This window comes from Mauremys mutica, chromosome 12 (assembly GCF_020497125.1).
Source record: "Mauremys mutica isolate MM-2020 ecotype Southern chromosome 12, ASM2049712v1, whole genome shotgun sequence".
NCBI classification, from domain to species: Eukaryota; Metazoa; Chordata; order Testudines; family Geoemydidae; genus Mauremys; species Mauremys mutica.
Genome location: NC_059083.1, coordinates 72864769 through 72889389, shown reverse-complemented (window position 1 = coordinate 72889389; position 24621 = coordinate 72864769). Strand labels below are relative to the sequence as shown.

The 24621-nt window shown below is 41.5% G+C and overlaps 1 protein-coding gene across 5 annotated transcripts in view; it reads right to left on the bottom strand.

Annotated features, from left to right (window-relative positions):
- Positions 1-3439: 3439 nt before the first annotated feature.
- Positions 3440-24621, bottom strand: part of HLF (HLF transcription factor, PAR bZIP family member) — a 69467-nt gene continuing 48285 nt past the window's right edge. For 4 of the 5 annotated variants that reach the window (XM_044983463.1, XM_044983466.1, XM_044983465.1 and 1 more), the window contains 2 exons: positions 11609-11829; positions 3440-7617 (listed from right to left, as the gene is read on the bottom strand). In XM_044983463.1, coding sequence (XP_044839398.1) covers positions 7399-7617; positions 11609-11829 — 440 coding nt within the window. In that variant the 3' untranslated portion in view covers positions 3440-7398. The remainder of the gene's footprint in view (positions 7618-11608; positions 11830-24621) is intronic. The other variant, XM_044983464.1, reaches the window with a different exon arrangement.

The following is a 24621-nucleotide window of genomic DNA, read 5'->3' as shown; positions in this document are numbered from 1 at the left end:
GGCTGAAACCTTGGATGTGTCATTTAACCACTCTTGTGCTTCAGTTTTTCCATCTGTAAAATGGACATAATACCTGTCTCATTGGTGTGCAGCAATTTAATAAATTAGCCGGCTCAACCCTTATTCATAAGCATAGTGCACATATGAGGCGTCCCAGTGACTTCATTGGGACAGTTTATATGGTCACGAGTTGGAATTGCTGGATGCCGTTTTTAATGAAGCATGTTGAGCTGCTGTGATACTAGGTGCTGCATAACTGTTAGAAAGGTAACGGCTGGGCCAACCCTTAACAAAGATTATACAGCTTCCATCCATGCATAACTCTTGGGAAAACGTGCTCAGTATAATTCTCAAATCCCCTGCCACACCATGGAGCAGGGTCTGCCACCCAGCCCCATCGCGACTCAGCGGTTGGGCTGAGTAGCTGCAGAATAAGGTACTGCGCAATGGGCCTTTAGGATGCTGACGCTGACCCAGGTATAGCGCACCCCTGCGTTTCCCTAACAGTTGTTCTAGGGCAGTAGTTTACAGCCTGTGCTTTGCAGACCACCACCCCCCTTGAAGGGGGGCTGCAGCCCATGTCTAAGATTTCCAAAGGGGGATGTGTGTGTCCATGCTGCCATTTGACATGGGGGGGAGGCAGGGGGTGCCACAAATTTAAAAAAATGTTGAAACCACCATTCTAGGGCAGTGGGCCCCAAACTGTGGGGGGGGGGCATTACCCCCCCCAGGAGGGGCAAGGGCTAGTGCACCTCCCAGCCCTGCTCCTGGCTCTGGCCCAGGTCCAGGCCCCGCTCTCAGCCATGGTTCTGCTCATGGCTGCGGCTCCACTACTGGCCTGTGGTGCGGGGGCAGGGACACAGTCTATTCCTGGTACACAGGGCGGGGTTTGAGAGGAAACGTTTGGGGAACCCCCTGTTGTAGGGAAAGGTGACCTACTCCTCGTATGCCCCAAAACTGAATGGCTCCACCAGCCTGGGCACGTGAGCCGCCTGGCTCGCCCCCAGTGGTAGGACGGCAAAATCGGAACAGAACCATGGTTCTAACGGTAGGGATGACGTTGGGGGTTGTGCATGTTTAGTGCTGACTCAGCAAAACAGAAGCAGTTTCTAGTTGTGGCTGTCATCCATGGTATGTCTAGCAGTGAGCAGTAGATGATGTAAATGAAAACAGACAGCCTGGAATTTAGGTTTATGTCATACACCACTTCTGAGTCACAAGAATGCAAGAGTGTTTCCACACCCTAAATGAGTGGCTCTGCTTTCCCATTATGTAACTCCAAATTCCTGATTAAAAATCATCTTTTTAGCTGGTTTATTTCTCCCTATAACATATAGTGTGGTAGGACCCAGAGGGCTCATACAGGTCTAGAATGCACAGTGCTAGGCACGGTACAAACGTAGAATAGCTGACAGTCCCTGCCCGGATGAGCACACTTTTTAAAATTATTTAGTAATTTTAAATTATTAGTCTTTGGCTTGCCAGGCTCAATAAAATTCCATGGCCTAGTCTGTCCTCTTCAAATCTAGCCTTGCTATAAGTTGCTGGGGAAGGGACAAAACCCAAATTCTTTCTCATTGACCTAAGAGTGCATTTCAAAAGCCATGAGAGCAGTCAGTACAATGTATGCCCTGGGTATGGCTGGCTGGAAACAGATTTGCTGGAAATTTTCAAGCTTTCACAAATTGATCTTGGTCTGCATGGGGCTGAAACTGAGACCTTTTGAAATTTGTCATGGCGAAGCAAGAGCGCGAACCATTATAGCCAATAGCTTCCTGGTTAGGCCACTCACTTGGAATGCAGGTGACCAGGGTCAATTTGCTGCTCTGAGTCAAGCAGGTCCCAGGTGAGTGCTCTAATCACCAGGCTATTCGCTATTCCATTTGCTCTTTTCCTTCCGCTCCTTCCCCTCCTCTCCCGATTCCATCCTGGACCTCAGAAACCTTCCCAGACAAAAGGTTTGTTGCACATGACCTGTTTCCATAAACATTTTTGGTTGCAACAGATTGGCAAGTGTGGTCGAACAGTGACCCACCCACTCTAGTGCTGGTCTTTCCCAGGAAATGTAGACGTAGCTTGTTACGCGCTAATGTTCTCACGTCACCACCATGCGACTGTGGACTCAAAGGTTATGAGGTGAGGTAAGGTTCCCCCCCTCCCCCCAAAAAAGTGACCGATGCCTTAATATTTAGGAGCACAATTTTCAGACCACACCGAGCATCTGCCCACTGAAAATCAAGCCCTTTTATAGTGGCCAATTTGGAACCCCAAACCCCTAATATCTTTTCAAAATATTGAATGATAATCGTTTCTCCCTGTGCATTTGCACAGACTTGAAGGGCCTTGTGGTATCTTCACCTATAATTTTACCCCCGTGTGATGCTGATGGCGTCAGTGGAGGTACTCAGCATTTACCCCAGCGTGAGAGCAGAATGTAGAGCAGGGTGAAAACAATGCATTTAAACTAGTCTGAAAACCGGTGTGAGATCTGAAGCACATCCCATGTATCTACTGCCATCTAAAGTGAACCAGAGCTGCTGCGACCATGTTGCCAGTAGACAGTAGCTTGCTTATCAGGGCCTCTATTGTAAAGGAGTAGCACATGGGTGCGTTAAGTCCTGTCCCTAAACCTTCTAGCTGTTGCTCAATCCATAAGTTACTGGTCATCTGCAAAGCTGTCTCCTTAGGCCCCTAGGCTTGCAAGTCATGGTAATTTGATCACTATTGTAGATGAGAAAGAACAGATATACTAAGATAAGGAAGAAAACTAGGCTCCCTTAAAAAGAACAAGAGTATGTGTGGCACCTTAGAGACTAACAAATTTATCTGAGCATAAGTTTTGTGGGCTCCAGCCCACTTCTTCAAATGCATAGAATGGAACATATAGTAAGGAGATTAGTAAGGCTCCCTTAGCTTTTTCCTCAGTCTGTCATGGCAAGAGGGACATTTTTTTATTTGTTGATTGTACTACGACTGGGACAGTGGAAACTATAGGGGTTATAAACAGTTTGCAGTCTACCAGGCCTGTTTGTTTTTCCCGGGGGCAGCAGGGAGCGAGTGTTAGGAGCCATACTGAGGAACACAAAGAACTTAGGATGTGTATCTACTTCATTAGAGCACCCAGGAACTGATGGCTTTATTTAAGTAACTTTCAGTCCCCTGTAAAAATTGGGTGTTTTGGAAAGTAGCTTCATGAGCAAAGGTAGTCTGGTATTACGTAATTGCAGCGGCAAGTGTTTTATGGACAGGGGTATTTTCATGTGATTTACTTGGGGTATGGACCTGAGACTAACTGAAGAGGGGCCCTCAGAGATGTGCTATATTATGGGTCGTTTCTTCAGGCCTAATGATAACTACTAATAGACCTTCAAGTGTATGGGCTGAGAAAAGACCTTCCTACTCTCTGACCCACTAAAGCAAATATACAGCTGAGAGCAGAAAAATTTAAAAGTTTATTAAACATTAAGAAGAACAGACAAAAAGATCTGGGCTGAACAGCATACAGGATGCAATCCAATTCATGACGTACATTTAATTTGATCTTATAAACTTGTATTTAAACAGATGCTGTCTTGTGGTGTTGCCCAAAATACAATGGTTGATCACTTGTAATTTTTAAATATTTTTTTCCAAGTTTTAAAAAACAAAAATTAAACCACGCTTCTCTCTCCAATAAACCACACACAACAATCATTTTTAAAGTGACATTAATAGCTGACAAACCCACAAAGGCAAGATAATTCAATCCTTAATTCATCCCATTTTGCAGCGGCCTCAGTGTCTGTGATGTTATGTAGCATATTGACGCTGCAATGGATAGGCACAGCAGAATGAATTAAGTGTGAAATGTGAGCCCAGAATGTTGTCCTGTAGCTCTGAATTCCTTGCTTTTGTGGATTAAAGTCAGCACTTTCATTCCATGATGCTGGTTATTTAAGTGCCAACAGCATCAAAAGACCCCCGATTCCTAAGGCAATAAAACCTAGAATTGAAATTGAAAATGATTTATTTTTTAAACAGTGGTATTATTTTTTAAAGTTGAAATAATTGACTTAAGGGCTACCATAAAGCAAACATTTAGCCAATGCTTATTGTTTACTTATTAGATTTCAGTGGATTATCATGTAAATACATTGTTAGATCCTTATTAAGGGCCATATAATTTGACAGACCTAAGAATTCTTTTAGAGTCAATAAGGCCCCTCAGAATCTTGAGTATCCCTGATACAGTGTCCTTAGAAGTTGAATACAAGGTAAAAGAATGTTTTAAAAATTGTTTTTCTTTTGGGAAAGTGTCTTAGGCTGAGAATTTCTATTTCAAGGTTTATCCCAGATCGTTATTTTAAATGAGTTAGGTACCCAAATCCCACTGTAAGAGAGGAGTCCTTGACTCCTTTAGGTGCCTCAGACAATCCTAGCATAAAGGCCCTAGTTATAAACCCCTAAAAATGATGGCGCCAATGGTGGCTTTTATGGAAAAGTTGACACAACTCTAGATAGCAGCGCTCCTGGGCGTTACTTTAATATTATTAGCTACTGGACTTCCACAGCCCTTCCTAATTATTCTGAGTCTCTCCAAGTCAAACAACATGGTTTGGTTTTGTTGTGCAGGGTGCATTTGTCAAACCTTCATACCATGACAACAGTATGCATGACCTATAGATATAAGGCACCTGAACAGACTCAGAAGTGTTTGTGATGGTGGATGAGGTAGCTGCTAGAAACCTCTGCTGGAACACGGTGGAAAGCCTACCTTGTTCCTTCTCCCCCACCCCCCCAATAAATAAGTCTGAGATAGCCACCCTACAAAAACAAGTGTGTCTACTCACCCCTTTACCCCACTAAAAAAAAATGTCAAAAGTGCTCATTTATAAATTGTTTCAGCTGTCTGTGTACATTTGGATGAATGATTGTGACAACAATGCAAACTACTAATAATTCCCAGCTGAATTTGCAACCCACGGTTTCTGCTATTTCAAACTTCAGCTGCAGGATGTCACAAAAGATGGCATTCCAACACTGTTGCAATTTGCCACTTTGTGTCCACGTTACTGGCATCTTCTAGAACCCTGCCACTACCAAAGAACTTTTTTAAAACATCAGTTTGTTTTCTGGTCAGTGGCTATATTAACATGTATCCAACCAATACATATTTCACACAGCCCATCTGGGTTATACTGGACAATAATTGACTTTCTATGCTCTGACCCTTCCTGAAGCTCATGCACATGCAATCCACAGAATTAATGGTCCACAGGAAACTACTGAGTATTAAGGGACCCTGTGGATTTTGAAGGGGAACAAAATGGAAAAATCCCATTGATGAAAGAATATGCTTAATGTAGAAAAAAATGTTTAGTCCTTTGTAACAACTTCCTTATGCAGTAATATGATTTACTGGAATGAACAACCATTTTTATTTAAAAAAAAAAAATGGGGCACAAAACCCTAGAAAACTGTGTGAGCCAGACATGTAGCACCGTATTTTCCTCACAGGTAAATAAATGTATGCAATACATAAAAGTGTATAAATGACCAAGGCTATTTATTAAGATTTCAGATGGAAACAAATTCTAGCAGCAGCAGATTTGAAATGAGTGTGAGTTTTTTTGTAGTCTACATTATTTTTCTGCCTCTACAAAATATTGCATTGTCCAATATATATTTGCCTAAACTCCATGTTGTGCTTTGTCTGTGTCAAACACATTCTTTATATGTTTCTGATGGAAAATTATAAAGCCTTTTAATATTTTAGTTATATGAATCACCCTGTCAAGCCATATTACCTTCAGAAAATTTTAATTTAAAGCACAACATATGCTGATGTGTCAGTGGTAGGTTTAAAATATTAAAGACCTCAAAAAACCTACATCACTTCCTCTCTGTACAATATTGGTGAATATATATCTTTGCTATATATTTTAAACATGGAATAGCTTTTTCTTTTTCTTTGCTATATATAATATGTCTTTCAAAATACACTGTCAGTATTTGTATTTGAAAAATACTGTACAAAACACCCCATACTATAATTATTCTGTATAAACTTTATACATTTTATAATATCTATTCTTTTGGTCTATAGTAAACATACAAATTGATTGGATTAACCACAGTATATGACAACACCATTGCCTTCTGAAATTCACCAGTGTTTCTTACATTCGTTTTCAGAAGTCCACTTTGTAACAGAACATATGTTCAAAAGCAGGTAGAGAGAAAACAGAATAAAGTTCAGAACAATCAGTTCAAGACATGCTCAAAATAGCATCACCAGAAAAAGTGGGGTTTGCAAAACACTGACTCTTCTAACTGAATAAAAATGATTTTAAAAACAGCAAGATACAATCCTCAGAAAATATATTACAAAAAGTGGAAAAATGAATAGTTAATTAATCACAAAATGGGACTCTACGCAATTCAAAATTAAATGAGAACTAAAAGAAAAACTCCTCTAATTTCAACATCAAATCTGATTTGATACTTTTTAATTTTGTTCTTGTATCGACTAATTGTCCTCTCTCTTTCATACACACATTCTGTTCGAGGGATGCTTTCACCATGCTCATATCAATGGGTCTTTTATTTATAAGACATTAAAACTCGTATTAAGTAGGGAAGTCATCCTACGTCCACTAGGAACACCCAGGCAGCATGCGCTAGTGTACAATAGGATTATTGCTTTAGGTACAGACAGTGCAAAATACACACTCTGTATTCTATTAATAGTATTCCTATCTATCTGGTGTTTGTGGAAATAAAAGGAAGCTTAGTAGATATAGATAAGTCATAATGGGATCTATAACGAGCAGAGCTAACTCAGTCTAACAGCACTTTAAATCTGACGACAGCTATCACCAAAACTTAAAATACAACAAAAGCAATCTATAAATTAATATTTCTGTAGTGTTGTACTGAATTATTGTTTGTGCACTTCATTAGCATGTTAACTTTTCTGATTAGACATAATTAAACAATAGCTTGTTACTCTTGAAAACTGAGATCTACCTTTTTTTAATTGTTATGGTTTATTTTTACTGGGATCTTTGCAAGTAAATGGTGAGGATGAAACTGTTTAGAACAACATAAAAATCCAAATCAGAAGCAGCACTGACAACAACAAAAAAATGAAAAGCGTACTATGGCAGTTCTTAATAGTCCAGGTAAAAATGTGTCACCCTTTGAAGAAGGTTTCATAAAAACGGGAAGTGCTGAGATGTGCACGCACACGCATACACAAATGAAAAATAATAATAGTAAGTCAGTTTTGTTTCTGCTTCGGGTAAAGTGCTGATGACAGACAGGTTGGTTTGGGTGTGGTGCTATCAAACAGGAAACACATTGTCCATCTATTAAAATGCCAACCCACAACAAAAAAGAAGGAATAAAAATCGCCATTTACAGGGGCCCATGACGAGCTTCATACTTCGCCAGCACGTTCTTGCATTTGCCCAGCTCTTTCCGTAAGTCAGCCACCTCTTGGCGGAGGGCTGAGTTCTCTTTCTCCAGGAAAGAGGCGCGGATGGCAATCTGGTTTTCCTTCAGCCTCCGGGCGTCTCTCGATCGCTTGGCAGCCATATTGTTCTTTCTACGTCTTGCCCAGTATTTGTCATCCTGCTCATTAAGTACATAAAGAAAGAGACAAGATATTAGATTTCAGTAAACTAAGAACTCCTTAAGGCACAAGGTTTCGCTGTTAACCACGCTGCTGTCTCTCAGCTCCGAGGGGACTTTAACTTTGATATTTCACTGGCCACTGCTGCTTTCATTTGCACATCCCACTGAACAGTGACAATATCCGAAATTCTTGGGGCAACTACTAAATCTATGTGCAATAGCCTCTCAAATGGGCATACATGTAGGCCTGCCTATTTAGCTAAATGTCTGCACTAAGCTCACCATCATGATATCTTGGTTCTGAAGATTTCCAAAGAATAATTAATAAGCACCTGCAGCCTCACTGGCAGCAGGATACCACTCACCCTGATTACCCCAGTGAGGAGCAGAATCAATCTGAAATGGGGACTATGTATGGGAGTCATTGCCAAGTCAAGGGATTAAGGGCCCCAACCCACTTCCACTGAAGTAACTGGGGATTTCACTGGAGCTAAGGGACAAAACCTGATCCAATGAAAGCAAAGACCAAATCTCCATTGACTTCAATGGAGGAAGATCAGGTCCTAGAGCATATCCATTTGTGAAGCACGTGCCCTGGCCTGGAATGCCCCACCCTGGCTGGGCGTGCTCTCCCCTGTGCCGATTGGCTGTCTGAGCCAGAGTTTCTACTCCTCAGCCTCACTTCACTTGCTCTCCACCCTTCCCTCCACACCCCTATCCAACTTGCCGCTTCTCCCTTCCTTTGCCTTTTGTTTAGCTTATTACCCTCCTCCTTTAAAAAAATATTAGTAGTCACGGAACCCTGGCACTCACATGTGGTTTGCCATCACATTGTTCGATCCGCTCGTATGGTGCATCTCCTTCCCCTACCATTTGTCTATCTTGTCTAATCAGATTGTAAACGCTACAGGGCAATGACTCTCTTCTACTCTGTATACACAATGCCTAGCACAATGAAGCCCAGTTATCAGTCACCGGCCTCTAAGGCACTTCCAAAATACAAGTAATAATACTAGGCCCCTGGAACAGATGTCCTTGGAGAGGCCACTGTGCTGGGTTTGAGACGGGGGGGGAGCGGGGGACTAGGGGTGGACTGCTTTTGCCTCACAACTGCACATACGCTTTTAGTCACGTGCCTATGCAGAATGCCTGCCAGCATTTGTCCCAAAGTGCCTCAGTAGGTTTCCTAGGTTAACATGTACTAAAAGTATTATTCATAGAACTTGTGTTGCCTTCAGGAGTTCAGCCTTGTTGGGCATCAAAGGAGACAAATGATCAATTAATTGTACTGGATTTTTCCCCTCACTTTAGTGTTAAACAGACTTCAATGAAATAAGCATTTGGTAGTTTTGGCGTTACTTTGATCTTTGCAAATTGGAAGCACGCCTCTGGCCACATGCTGACAGGGTCCAAAAAGTGAACTTCATGCATCTGCAGCACAAGGCCTGTACGCTAATTATGCCACACTCAGAATACCGCCTGGCAAGAACAATGTCGGTCAAAATTCTCTCAGATCCACACAGCCCATATCAGCTCTCATGTTCTGCCTCCCTTCCAAGGGTGGATTCCCCATTGCACACAAATTGGGAGCAGAATAGCGTATCAGTCCCGAGCTTTACGCTGAGAGGCGAATTCTGTCCTTAGGCTGCATTGAACTATTCAGGTACCTCTTATGAAATATTTTCTCCCAAATTCCGATGGTTGGAAACAGAAGAGGCAAATATTTGAAACACTGCAATTGCCCTCCGCCATCAGTCAGCACACTAGGCCTGCTGTACGGCTGTTCTGCACCTTGTAACACAATAGTGCAAAGCAAGAGGAAAACACTTCCCATTTTGTTTGGTTGCATTTTATACCCCCATTACATTCACTTTGCACTGGTGTAAGTGACTATACCAAGTGCAGGGCAAGGGTAAGTTGGGCCCGGTGTATCAAAATCTCCATTCACCTGTTCTTAGATGGGACCCCCAAAAAGCCCCTTAAAAAAAGCAAAAAGCCACGATCCTAAATCTTGGTTTACAATTTCCCATCTCATTCCTCTCCACAAAAATCAGCTTTAGCCAATTTATTATTGTGCCATCTAGACCTCATGCATCTTTATTTTAACAAACTGCAATGGCAAATCCCTTAATCCAGCCTGAGAGAGGCCAGGCTGGCGTTTCAGAAACACGTGCAGTCCAGAGACAATTGACTGGCCTAATCCGTTTACCCTTCCCTTCCCAACAGCCAATCCTCACGCCAGGACAGAAACAGAGCTTGGGTCAAGCACTCAGTTAACAGCCAAGGGCGACCAAATGTGATTATCTTAGATGGGAACCAGGACCCTGAGTCCCCATTCAATCACACTCTGAAAACACAAAGCCTCCATGCATAGAGGATACTACGTTTACAGGCTACGTCTACACTACCCGCCGTATCGGCGGGTAGCGATCGATTTTTCAGGGATCGATATATCGCGTCTCATCTAGACGCGATATATCGATCCCCGAACGCGCTTATATCGATTCCGGAACTCCACCACCGCGAACGGCGGTGGCGGCGTCGATATGGAGAGCCCCGGAGATCGATCCCGCGCCGTGAGGACGGGTAAGTTATCGATATAAGATACTTCGACTTCAGCTACGTTATTCACGTAGCTGAAGTTGCGTATCTTATATCGATTTTTCCCCTTAGTGTAGACCAGCCTTCAGTTGTTGATATGAAATACTCCAAGAGCACCTCCGCTGATAATTTTCTTTTCTTCCTCCATATACTGTAAATATAACCTGGCACATAACGATTCTTTGGAGATAACACAAACCTGGGTCAAATTCCCACTTTCCTTACATCTGGTAACCCTTTTGATTTTGAGCACCTTTTACATAGAGAGGCCCCCTCAGCCCAAACATGAGTGATCTCAGTGGACTTTTAAGGGTGTCCCCACAAGCAGAATTTGGCGTAGTAATCACATGTTATCAGGAAATATGTATAAAGGAAGGCCGGGGATACTATGGAGAAAGACAGTAACAAATCATTTGGTTACCACTTGACATGTGACTTATTTTTTTTTACACTTTGACTATGATGACACCTGCTCCTGACAACACTTTCCTGAGAGATAAAAATAGCAAATGATGACAGACTTGTCCTCTACTGCCATCAGCCTACTGTAAACACATACCAGTTCTCTGTCTACATGGGGCCTTATCCAAAGCCCACTGCAGTCGTTGGAAAGATTCCCATTAACGTCACTTGGCTAAGGATCTGTCTCAGGGGAAAGAGCAGCAGCTCAATGCCATGCAATGCTGCACGGCGCTATGTCCTCACGGAAGCTGCATTGTACAAATAACTGGTGCACCGCAGAGAGAGCTTCACTCATCATCTATCAGATAACTGCTCAGTATTCATTCATTCTGGGTGAATTTCATCCAGGCGCAGGTAGCTTTATGCCACACTTACTTAAGGGATTAGTGGGGAATATGTAGTGCCTCGTGCCTCTGTCATGGGATCAATTCCCCCTTATGGGAATAAAGAATAATGGAGATCCCAACTGAGAACAGGGACCTCACCGGATTAGACATTGTACAGATTTACAGTAAGAGATGGTTTGTGCCTCAAAGTGATTACAATTTAAGTAGACAAGATAGACAGACAGGGAGGAAAGGAGAAAGGAAACATCATTAGCTCATTTTATACAGGGAAAATGAGGCTCAGAGAGTGAAAAGAGACTTGTTCAAGGTCACACAGGAAGTTTCTGACAGATCTGGGGAATGGTATCCTGATCTCCTAAATTTCAGCCTGGTGCCTTAACCATAAAGACTTCCTTCCCCTCAGACCTGATCAGATCCCAATCTCACACCAATTTTTTCATTTGCCTATTTCCACTGGCGTCAAAGGAGTCACTCCTGATTTAAGTCAGTGTATGAGAATAGATTCAGACTCCAAATCTTCATTTGAGAAAAGAGCTTCCGCATTTTTTTCCCTAACCGCCTGGTCACCAGTTCCAATTTACCTTCAGATCTTCTGGAATGAAGACTTTACGGGCTTTTTTAATCATCGGCTGTGGTTTGAGCTCTTCCTCTGAGAACTTGCGTTTACGAGGGTCAAACATCTCCTGGCCAGGAATGCTGGAGAGAGCAAGATCTGCAGGGTCAGGTTCATAACCCACGGGAACTTGGATTGTCTCAGGGTCGATGGGACTTGGTGTGTTACGATTTGTTGGCAAGATCTGACCTATAGCAATAGAAGATGGGTTCAAGATGTGTTATAAAATAAAAAGCAAGCAGGCTCTTTGCATTTGGATTTTAGAGGGTCTCAAAATACATTACAAGCAATAATTCATTAAGCATCCAAACACACCTGAGAGGAACTCTGTTTATTAAGCATAAGACTATCCATTTTAAAGAGGGTTATATAGCCCCAGAGAGACATCTCAAGTTGAGGACATAAAATTTAAGGTTCCTAAAATGTATGGACATTGAACACGTTGGCCTATGTTACTTAGCCAAGGTCACAGAATTAGAAATAGAACCATAGCCTCTGACTACCAGTCCCCTGCTCTATGCACTTGACTAAACAGTCTTCCTCACTCTTCTTATAAACACATTTGTTTACGTGCCGCTTTTAAGTAAAGGGTAAACTTGATTTGGAATCAAACAATATATCATGTTTCCAGCAGCACATACAATGACTGGTGTAAAAGCTATTTTGCTTTGTTAAAATACCTCATCCATGAGCGCAAAATACGACTGTGCAAATTCTACTTCCATCATGAAATTCTATTAGTGATATTCTGAAAGACACTGCAAGTAACTAGAAATATTAAGAACTATGGCGACCGCTTAAAAAGAACCTGCAAAGGGGAAAGAACATGGGTTTATGCCCTTTTTATGGTTTTATAATGTATGAAAAGGGCCTGTACCCAACAGAGGTTTTAACTTCTTGTTTTTATCTTAGTAAATAGTGATTCTCATCTTCCCTGTTTTTGATGGCTTCTCTGAGAACCAGATAACTGCTTCTTTGCAGAGGTGTAGGGGAATGCCTGAATCTTTAACAGAAAGAGGTTTTTCCTCCCAAGTGTTTTTATGGCGTTTAATAGGTATAAAAAACAGAGTTTTAAACAATCTGACTGAAAAAATCTTTTCCCATTTCCACTGCTTGGGTTTCATTCTCTTCAGTTCTATTTAGATTAGGGAAATTTGCACCACTGTAGCCACACCAATGGAACTGTACAGGTGTAAACTGCATTTTTATAGAATCATAGGACTGGAAGGGACTTAGAGAGGTCTCTATCCAGTCCTCTGCACTTCTGGCAGGACTACGTATTATCTAGACCATCCCTAAGAGGTGTTTGTCTAACCTGCTCTTAAAAATCTCCAATGATGGAGATTCCACAACCTCCTTAGGCAATTTATTCCAGCACTTAACTACTCTGACAATTAGGAATTTTTTCCAAATGTCCAACTTAAACCGTCCCTGCTGCAATTTAAGCCCATTGCTTCTTGAACTATCCTCAGAGGTAAATGAGAACAATTTTTCTCCCTCCTCCTTGTAACAACCTTTTATGTACTTGAAAGCTGTTATGTCCCTTCTCAGTCTTCTCTTCTCCAGACTAAACAAACCCAATTTTTTCAATCTTCCCTCACAGGTCATGTTTCCTAGACCTTTAATAATTTTTGTTGCTCTTTTCTGGCCTTTCTCCAATTTGTCCACATCTTTTACTAATATGAAAACTATTACACATGCAAAAAGAAATGTTATGGACTTCCGTTCATCCTGGGCCAATCTTGCAGTCACCACCTGGGCAGTATTCCTATTGAAATCTATTTTAATAACACAGGCCAATGTTTCCAAAAATGTTTAGGTGCTATGGGTAAGATTTTTCACACGCACCTCAGTGATTTAGGAATGCAAGTCTCATTGATTTCAGACTTAGCCTAATTTAAGGGACTTCTATTTTAGAAAATGTTGGCCATCATTATTACACTTACTATGGCAGTAAGTTCATTATCACTTTAGAGATTCGATGGCTTTCATAATAACTTTACTAACATACTGTTACTTTTCATAACATCTTCATATTTCTATACACAATTGTAATGTTTACTGTGCAAATTAATACCTAAAATCATCACTATTTTAAAGGTTGTTTCTAACTGCAACTCAAGGGATTTATCTGAAGCATCGTTTTTTATTATTCTAGATAAACAACATTGTGGGGAAATTGCATAAGACAAGGTTTTGGTCTCAGAAATCATGGCTTCAGTAACACCCATTTTAAAATAGCACCAATAACATCAGATTCTAGGAAAGGCTGGGACGGATGCAGGAGAAGAAAAAGGTGGATCAAAGTAATGTTTTTCCCCAAAAAAAGAAAAAGAAATCTGAGACAATTCAGTTACTAGTGTTGTACCAACAGTGGAGTGTTTCCTTTTCTCCCTCAGGATGTGGCACGCTGCTGCCAAGATCCCATTGTTAAAAACTGGACATTTCCTGTTGTGGTTCATTAACAAAACCAGAAAAAAGAATTTATCCCAGCACATAACCACATGGGTGACAGTAACCTAGCAGACATATCTACCAGTAATAACTGCAGTTACAGTGTGAAAATCCTGAGGGGGCGCACGCAGCATGCATGCTGCTATGGAGAAGTTACCTATTCTGTTTCAGAACGCCATTGGTAGTTGACTTTTCACTGTGATGCATGGTTAGTAGATCTCTTTATACTTTACATAGCAATGAAAACGCAAGTCAGATGTATTTTAGCAAGTGAAGCAAAATGAAGTTGAAAGCTTAATGGAAGAAACAAGGCACACTAGTTTTTTTGTCTGCTTGAAAGAATTGCATGAAAAAAGATGTTCCGTTCCCCTGGACACACCGGATGTAGTTTGAAACAGCTTTGATGAAATCATTTGTGCCTAACACATTTTATATCTTTTTTAAGGTGGGGGAAAAAAGCCAGCTTATGAACTCAGTAAACCAAAGGCAATTGTTTGTAGTTTTATTGTAAATGGATGGCTAATCTCATTTCAGCTATATGAGGTGGGGGCAGAAACAGGCCCATTTAAATGATTAAATAGAGGCATCTTCCTTTGATGTTAGTACATTTGTATCTGTCAGAACAGAGCTGCCAGATATTTTCTAACACACACTAATAGATCTTGTAAATTTTATATTAAGGGTAGAAACGAAGCAAAACCATAGCTGTGAATATTCTTACATATTTATTTTTTGTGGGGAAGAGGGGTGTTCAAAGAACAGAGTGGATTTTGAAAATGGCCCCTCGCTTTCTAATGGATCTGAACCAAAAACCTGGTTCTCAATAATTCTGAACTCTGAAATGTTCAATATCTGGATTAAAGATTGATATCTATCTGTGGTACTTGTATAGACTCCATTACCATAGCATCTAAGCGTCTCCTAGTCTTAAACTCACAGCACTCCAGTGCTATTTGCCCCCATTTTACAGATGGGGAACTGAGGCACAGAGATTAAATTACTTGACCAAGGTCACATAGGAATCTGTGGCAGAGCAGGGAACTGAAGCTGAATATCCAATGTCCCAGGTTGGCATCTGAATCACTGGACCTTCCTTAACAAATCTCTCATATAAAAAATGTATTTCTCTATGTTTATAATGCATATATTTGATAATAACCCCACATAATTCTAGCAGAGATTTGGAAACATCGTGTGAATAAATAAAATAAAATTCCTTATGTGTTGTTGTGACACACAAGTAAATATTTTTCCCATCAAAATTGTTTTTCAGCAGAAAAAAATGGGGTTTTGACAAAATGAATTATTTTGCAAGAAGTGTCTGGGTTTCACAGAAAATTTAGCTTTTTCATCAAAATATTGTGGCCAAAAAGTTTGGCTTTCATTCAACATTTTGAGGTGAAAACTTCATGGGACAAAAAAACCTTTTAGACCAGCTTGAGTTAAGCTACTTCCTCTCTGCTTACACACACACACACACACACACACACACACACAAATTGATCCAGAGGATCCAAACACCAAGGCCCTGATCCTTCAACTTCACACAGGTGGACGCATGTGTCAATGCACAGCTCATTCATAAAGCTGTCCAGATGCCCTTAGATGTCCATAAATCATCTAAGATCCCACAGGCCACTTGCTTTTGAAATGTTTACCACTACATAGGACCCTGTTCTGCACTCCCTTACATTTGGTGTAAATTAGTAACACCACTGAAGTCAATGGAATGAACAGGAATGTGCAAGAGAGAAGAAAATCTATTCTTCTTTGTCCAATATTAGGCAACTCTTGGCGCTCTGCATCTTTGTATTTATTCTGTCTGCTGTTGCCAATAACATTAGCCAGCAACCTGTCTTTGTTAGTTGACTGGCTAATGGCCATTGCAGCTACGCAGTGCTGGAACTTGTTGTAACCTAACACGATCGCGTGGGCAGCTTTGGATCCAGTGCAGATATTACTGTAAGTGGGCTCATATTACCTTGTCATTACAACCTTCTTGTCTCTATTTGTTCAGCACTTGAGACTTAGCTCCTTCTGCAGAGTTTGTGCAGGGTGCTATTTTTATGCACTAAATTCCTCCCAATCAGGGACAGGTCAATAGAGAACAGCGATCGAAAGGTCACGTGCCTAGTGGCCAGCTAATCTCCGCCTCAGCGAGCTCTGCAGCTGTCACAACATCCAGCGAGAGCGTCGGTCAACAGACCAGAGAGGCTGTGGTGCACGAAGAAAGCCAATGGTACCTGTTGCAAAGGCCGGGCAACCATAAGGCATCTCGCTGTTGGACATGAGGAGCCAGAGTCTTTTTTTTAAGCACTCAGCACTGGCAACTGGGGCCAAATTTCAAAAAAGAACATCAGCTTCCGTTTGGGCACCTCAGTGAAGTGGCCAGGTTCTCACACACGCCCAGCTTTTGTTGTCAGTGGGGGTCCGGAGTGTTTTGGAAAATCAAGCAGCTTCATAAATGGGAGCTGAGGAGCACTGACGGCTCGGAAATCCAGCCCTATGACGGACGCAAGCTGGGGACAGCGGTTAAAGGAAGCTGCGGAAGTTTCCCTGTATGCAGCCCAAGCGACGTGCCTCAACCCTGACCTAAAAGGAAAAGAACTGGGTCAGCCTTCCCGCTCGTACAGAGCCCCACTCAACGTGCTAGTGTAAACAGGGCTCCGGGTGGCTCCTGGCCTTTTAACCATGGCATCTTGCTCCCAGCAGGTCCACACATGACGCACACCTATAGTGGCCCTTGTCTTCATTAATGCTTCTGATGTTGCCATACCAGGTGTTGGCAATGGTAGGCGGGTGGTAGGCTTGGGAGCAGGTGAACAGATCAGCAGTCATGAGCTGTTTGGCCCTTAGCCTCTCTGCTACGGTTGCCAGTAGGAAAGCAAATGTGGTGGCAACGCGGATACTTGTACACTGAGAACTGGACCTAGGCCAGCAACTTATGTCACCTACGTCACCAAACAGGTGTTCAAAAGCAACAACTTTTGTCACTGCCAACATTAATGAAGCTTCACAAACCCGTCAGACAGGAGAGTATTTTTATACCCCCATTTTAGAGAGTGGGAAACTGAGGCCAAAAATGATAATGTGCAACGCTCATGGTCACAATGTGACTCAGTAACAAGTGTCCTGAGTCACAGGCCCCTTGTCTAACCACTAAGAAACATTTACTACCAGCATTATACACAAGAACCTTTTCAGAGGTGTCTCTTGGTGATGGAGTCGAGCCCCTAGGTCCCAAGCAGGACCAGGATGCTGAATTACGTTGGTACAGCTGGTCAGAAAATTTTATATAATTCAAATTTGCAATCAATCAAAAATAAATTCACTTCGTTTCCTGGAAATTCTCTCTTCCCATCCCCATTTTTCACCTCGGTCTAAAACTGATTGAAAAATGTACACAAAAATGACAGGGAGGGGAGGGGAGAACATTGTCTTGAATTTTTTTTTCTGTTGATCTAGTAGTTTTTGTACATTTGTACACGGGGTTTGATGCAATTGTTAGGAGCCCAGCAGAAACAGATTATGTACTGTCAGTTAACGAACTTTCTTATGCAAACTAAAATGTACTTCAGGTTTGTCAATTCTAATACAGTCTGTCAGTTAAACTGACATACAATCTTCTCCCAGAGTTGCCCTAGAAAACAACACTGCAGTGTCAATATGCTTTCCAAGTCTTTCCCTTTGGCAGCTGTTTAGCCATTGGGGGTAGTTCTCTGACCCAAAAATCACAGACAGTCCCTGCCTAATCTGTGATCTACTTTTACATTAACTCTTTCATCCAGATAAGCACATCTGTGCACAGATCACCAGCGCAGCAATCAGGACAAAGCTAGTAGACTGGCAGAATGTAGAGGGGAAGTAAAAGGAGCTCGTAAGAGCTTGGTAATTATTTTAGGGCAATCTCCCACTAACTAATGCAACTGCTAGCTAGAAATGTGATTATGTTAACAGAAACTAAACTTTATCTTCACATTTACATTATTAGCACTAATAGTGCTTTACTGAAATGGAGACAATTATGTGGAGACTAAGAACATAACCTGTGCTTACACTAAAACAGAATAAAAACACACAGTATATGAGATATCAACCTTTATACTTCAGGACAATACCAACCACTAGCTGCTGGGGTTAGGAAGAAACTTCACCCTTGGGTGTGTTATTGCAAATAATTATGATCGGGATTTTATAGTTTCCTCTGGAACATCTGATGCTGGCAATTGTCAGTGACAGGAGACCAGTGTATCTGGACCATTAGTCTGATCCAGTGTGGCCGTTTTTATGTCCCAGTCCTATACAAACTGGATTCTATAATACGCATTTGTGGGCTGAGCAGTCAAATTTTCTGAAGGAAGAATATCTTTGAATGGCCAATGCAACCGCTCTGGTAAATTAATGGCTCCTAAAGCATTATGATAAAAGACTGGTGAGTTAAAAAAAACAAAACAAAACAAAAAAGCCTTAAGACAAAAGTATTGTTTATAAATTGCATTTGAGTTCTAAAGGAATCACCAGACAGGATGTTTCGTCTCCAGACATTGTGGGCATTCCTGCTTGGGCCCTGTATGAAAATATTGTACAATAATTCATAGCATAAGGCGGGGGGGTGGGGTGGGGACTGAATCAAACTTTGATTTTTGTGTTCCCAATTAATAGTTCAAGTATAAGGAACAGCCATAAACTGAACTCTTTAAGGGTTGAGCCTCCAGAGCACTTACAGATCATGTAATTGCCTGGAGGACTGGGAATGACATGCATGATAGATTTAAAGACTATTCAAAATAAAACATAAAATAAAATATTAGTTAAAGCAAACCGGCATTATGCCACACACTGCATCTATACTCACACTCCAAGATGAAATGGTGCATTCAGGGGTGATTAGTCCCTGGATGAGAAGAATGGGTGTATAACCCTTTCTCTAATGGTACCTTGATGGTGAATGACACGCTAATCTAAAATTGGCATACTACCCTTTTTATAATCACTTATAATAATACCCCTTATTTACTTAAATTTACCTTTTACCATATCTGTATTTCTGCTACCAGATTTAATCCCAAAACCCAAATATCATTTATTGGCTATTAATGTCAAACGTCATTCCAATTATCATTTGCGTCAATGCAAAGTCTGTGATTACCAATATTGTTCCCCTACAATACCTGCTAACAGCAGTGAAAACACAAACATATTTAATACATGACCCAAGATTGTGCTTTGCTTCATTCCTATTAATACCTCATTCACTCATGCTAGCAAACGGAGCTTTAGCTAATGCAAAGCTTAAACTGTAGGCCTAAAGGCCTACTCCCTACTTGCAGTTCAGCACATTTTCAATTAGCATAAGCAAACATTACTCTATAGGCTCCAAGAGGCAACTTCACTTTTGAGTGCTTGACTTTGTAAGCTTAATAGTGTTCTTTTAACAGTGTGTGTGTAGTATATATACACTATGCCTATACTATACGACATTGCCTTGCAAAAGAACATCCCAGGCACATGTACAAGGCGTTTCACATAGACTGTAAGCTTTTAGGGACCGCGACGAGATAAAATTCTCGAAAATGCCCAGGTGACTTATCAGCCTAAGCCCCACTGGCTTTCACTTAGACTTGGAGTCCTAAATTACTTTTGAAAAAGGGGATTAGGCACGTCTGAAAATCTTACCCACTGTCTTTTTATTATGTGCATATACAGTACTTGGCTGAATGGGGCGCTGTTCATTGATTGAGGCCTCAAAGTCTATGTTTACACTAGAAAGAAAACCCTGCCGTGGGGAGTCTGAACTGCAAGCAGACACCCGTGGCTGGCCTGTGCCAGTTGATTCGAGCTCTCCGGGCTGTTTAATTGTGGTGTAGATGTTCCGTCTTCGGCCCCAGCCCCAGCTCTGAGACCCTCCCCCCTCGCAGGGTCCTACAGCCTGGTCTCCAGCCCAAGCCTGAACGTCTACATGGTAATTCAGCAGCCCCACAGCCCAAGCCCCGAGAGTTCGAATCAACTGGCACGGGCCAGCCGCGGGTGTCTAATTGCAGTGACTGGCTAATGAACATCCAGGACAGGTGTCTCGCACGGAGCAACACATCTCATGCAAAGACAGCATGTGCTGCCCCTGCCTCATGTGTCTATTCCCGAATCATGGTACCCAAGCCCATCTTGTCATCTCACTAGCTGCGTGTGCTCGACAGTCTGCAGCGTGAGATGTCCAGCGACATGGAAAAACCCCACACGGTCACTATGGCAAAGCCAACAAAATGAGCGCATTTTCCATCCCCTTCTTAAAATCACTGACAGTTGCTAAGAGATGCTGTACCGGAGAGTCCTTTAAGCAAGGGGGAACCACTGTAGAGAATGACAAATCCCTGCAGACCTTTCCTTTCCTTTCCTTGATCTGCACATCTAACTATTAGCAACCGTTCTGGCTTTAGTTTAAGGATTGTTATTCATTAAAACATAGTGTGTTTGTTACATTGCCATAAACAAATAGATACTTTACACACGATTATTTGTAAGAAATGGTTATCAAATTACAAAAGGAGTAAATAGTGGTGATCACATATCTTCCAAATAATGAATAATCTGTGGCTCAGTAAATTTCATTTCCTCCCATTTAAATTAAGGGCTGCTGATGCGTAGAAAAAAATATATATTTGTAATGGGCCAAATTCTGCCACCAATTACATCCCACAGGATAGCTGGAGAAGCAGAATTTGTCCGTATATTCTTATTTTGCACTTTGTAAGCAAAGCATGAGAGAGGGTATGTATCTAGTATCTCTCTGTCTTTGCCCACAATTTACACAAGTGCGTTAATAGCACAGTAGGCTGAGAGGGGTTTGGGATTAGCTGGAACACATAATGATGTTTAGGCCAAATTCCAAAAAACCAGACTGTTCCAGAAAGAAATTATTCCGCACGTGGCTGCTTAATGTGGACCTTGATGGTACATCAAATGCAGAAGAAAATGGGCAGCCATACACAGGAAGTCTAAGAAAAAGGAACTACTATGTTACTGAATATTGGGGGAGACATTCCCTCTTTCTCCTACTGGAAGAGCCATCTAGCATCAAAAGTGTGAAGACATACCATGTTTTGGATTAAAGGCTTTTAAGAAACAGTAACAAGGGCCAGTGGTTTCTGCTGCACTTAAAAATCATGTTTAGCAGAGCAACAAAAATTCCAATTAAAATTAATAATGCAAATAAAGGCACTTGTGTTGAAATTTTGTGTTCTTCTCAGTTTGAGGCATCATCTTTAAAAAGGTAGAAAAATCCAAAAATCCACATGCCTGTGGAATTATTTCTTGAGCAAATCCCACTGTTCATGTTCATTCTCAACCTTTTCTACATTGCAACCTCATAATATACCAGAAGAAAGTTGTGGGGCCCTCTTCATGTCTAACTGAAGAAAATGAAGATACACCTCTACCCCGATACAAAGCTGCCCTCGGGAGCCAAAAAAATCTTACCACGTTATAGCGAGCTTGCTTTGATCCACCTGAGTGCGCAGCCCCGCCCCCCCCAGAGCACTGCTTTACCACATTATATCCGAATTCGTGTTATAGCAGGTCGCGTTATATTGGGGCAGTGGTGTAGTTCCAATCCTCTGAAACCTGTTCACGACCCCATGTTGAGAACCCATGTGTTAGTACATACATGGCATATAACATACACACCGCTTATTGAATGTTGAGATTAAAGAGTCTACTCAGTGTGTAATTCCCCTTCTGTCTATTAGTAAAAGTTTATTTATCATGATGCCCTCAGGAAGTGTCACAGCGGATGGGAATTGCTTATGATTACCATTAAAGCTTGCTTTCTTTAAAAAGTACAAGTAGGCGAGTAGAAGCTACACACTCAAATCTTGCCACCCTCCCCCACATAGCTGCCAAAAAGAGATTAGCAAACTGAACACAATAGAACCTCAGAGTTACAAACACCTCTGAAATGTTTACCACGCTGAACGTAACGTTATGGTTGTTCTTTCAAAAGTTTACAACTGACTTAATATAGCTTTGAAACTTTACTATGCAGAAGAAAAATGCTGCTTTCCCATTTTTTTTAGTAGTTTATGTTTAAAACAATACTGTACTGTATTTGCTTTGGGGGGAGGGGGGGGTCTCTGCTGCTGCCTGATTGCATACTTCTGGTTCCAAATGAGGTGTGTCGTTGACTGGTTAGTTCGTAACTCTGGTGTTCGTAACTCTGAGGTTCTATTATACCATAATTGATGATTATCAGGCCAGCTGTAATTAGCAAAGGTCATTATCCATTCATTGAGCTTAGGCGCTTTTAAACACAAATGCCTGCATCATACAGACATACACAGGCATGTATGACTTTGTTCACTGAGAAATAAAGAAAATGTCGGTCACCAGCTGGAGGTGTACTTTAATGTCACTTTTCTCCAACCAATCAGAGCTGGGGATCTCAAAATAAATCACCCAGCCAGATGTTTGAAAGAACACCTTTCAGAACACACACACACACACACACACACACACAAAACCAAGGAGTCCTTGTGGCACCTTAGAGACTAAGGCCATGGCTACACTTAAAAATTTGCAGCGCTGCAGCAGGGTGTGAAAACACACCCTCTCCAGCGCTGCAAATTACGGTGCTGCAAAGCGCCAGTGTGGTCAAAGCCCCAGCACTGGGAGCGCGGCTCCCAGCGCTGTACGTTATTCCCCACAGGGAGGTGGAGTACGGACAGCGCTGGGAGAGCTCTCTCCCAGCGCTGGCGCTTTGACTACACTTAGCGCTTCAAAGCGCTGCAAATTTGCAAGTGTAGCCATGGCCTTAGGTGCCACAAGGACTCCTCGGTTTTTTGGCTGATACCAAAAACCACTGAAACCTTTCAGAACACAGTTCAATATATCTACCATACCAATTTAAAACGATCAAAATGTTGTGTGGTGCATTTTACTCTGTACTTCCCAACATCCAAAACAAGCTAAATGTTGCTCCGATTAGAAAACAATATATTTTCCTAGCCTCAGCTAACCGTACAGTTAATCATCGCTATGCAACACCACTGCTTTGGGATCATTAATGAGGCCAAAAAGTGACCATGTATTTTTCTTTAAGAGTTTTATCAATTTCTACACTAGTGATCACCCTCAAATATTTGATTTACATACTTGGATATTTTCTTAGTATGAGCCTGCTCCAAAATCAATGGGAGTCTTTCAGTTGACTGGATTGGGCCCTAGTTGCACCTGTCCTTATATATTCTGTAGGGGACACTGTAAATACAGAGATACGGGTATTTAGCTACCTAAGGCAACTGACAAGTTTTTAACGGTGACCACAGTAAATTAAGGCTCTTGTGCACCTGGCTACTGTTCATCTTGGTTCAGCCCCTTTCAGTGCAGGAGTTGTGTATGCTTCTAATCAGATAGTCCATACTTATAGGACCAAATCTTATCGACAGACATTCCTAGAGTGAAGCCTCCATATTTGACCCTGAGGAAACAGGTACGTGCACCCCCCAAACAGGAGAAGAAACGTCTGACGGTTTGGAAAGCCCTGCAGCTGAGGGCAGTGAAAATTCATGTGCTTGGAAAATTATGTGGGTTTTACCTTTTACACTCCTATTAACTCCAATTTTCATGAAGTAGGTGGTGTTGCCACAGCAACTGTCATATCAGATCACTTCTGCAGTCTGACATTAAGATAATTTTTTTTTTTTTTTTGTAAATTCAGGCACATGGATTTTCATGTTTTTAAATGTCCTCTGCGTTTTGGATATAAGAAAATGTGGGTAACGAAGAGGCTTAATTTAAAATGGTGTTTATTTTTTAATGGCTAGGCTTATGCCACATTTTTTTCTTAATCTTCATTTTACAAATGAATAAGGAACAATGAAAACTGCACTGAACAGACTTAAGGAGTTACAGCGTAATGAGATCTATTAGGAGTCTGTCTCACGATGAGGAAGGTATTCTGTGCCACTGTTTATTTGGGCTTTACAAAGAATACAATTCAGTGTTCTGGTACACCTTAATAATCTATTTAGTGGTGAAAAAAGTATGCTTCCTCATACCCAGATCTATTTATGTGCATACACTCCCCCAAACAATACTGCACATTCACGGTTCGCTTTGTTTGTCTGGCATACTTCACTGACCTAACTTGCATTCTAAAAATAATTCTATTGAAATAAGAGACAATATCTTCACACCTATTTCGAGTGTTTGTTCTAATGGCTAGAAATGAGGACAGCTAATTTTGGCTTTGCCGCTTACTTGCTGTGTGAGCCTAGTAAGTTGGTTTAACTCTCTGTGCCTCAGCTTTGTGATCCGTAAAATGGGTATAATACCTCCTGCTAAAGTCTCATTAAATTGCTGTTTGTAAAACACGGTGATATCTATAAATGAAAGAAGGCGTGGTTGTTATTAACACACATCATCATACAGCTCAGGAGAAAAGAGCAGCACTGACTATCTTACCATCTGGTTCTTGCATTTAGCTTTTTCCTTGTTATTTCTTTTTACACACACACACACACACACACACACACA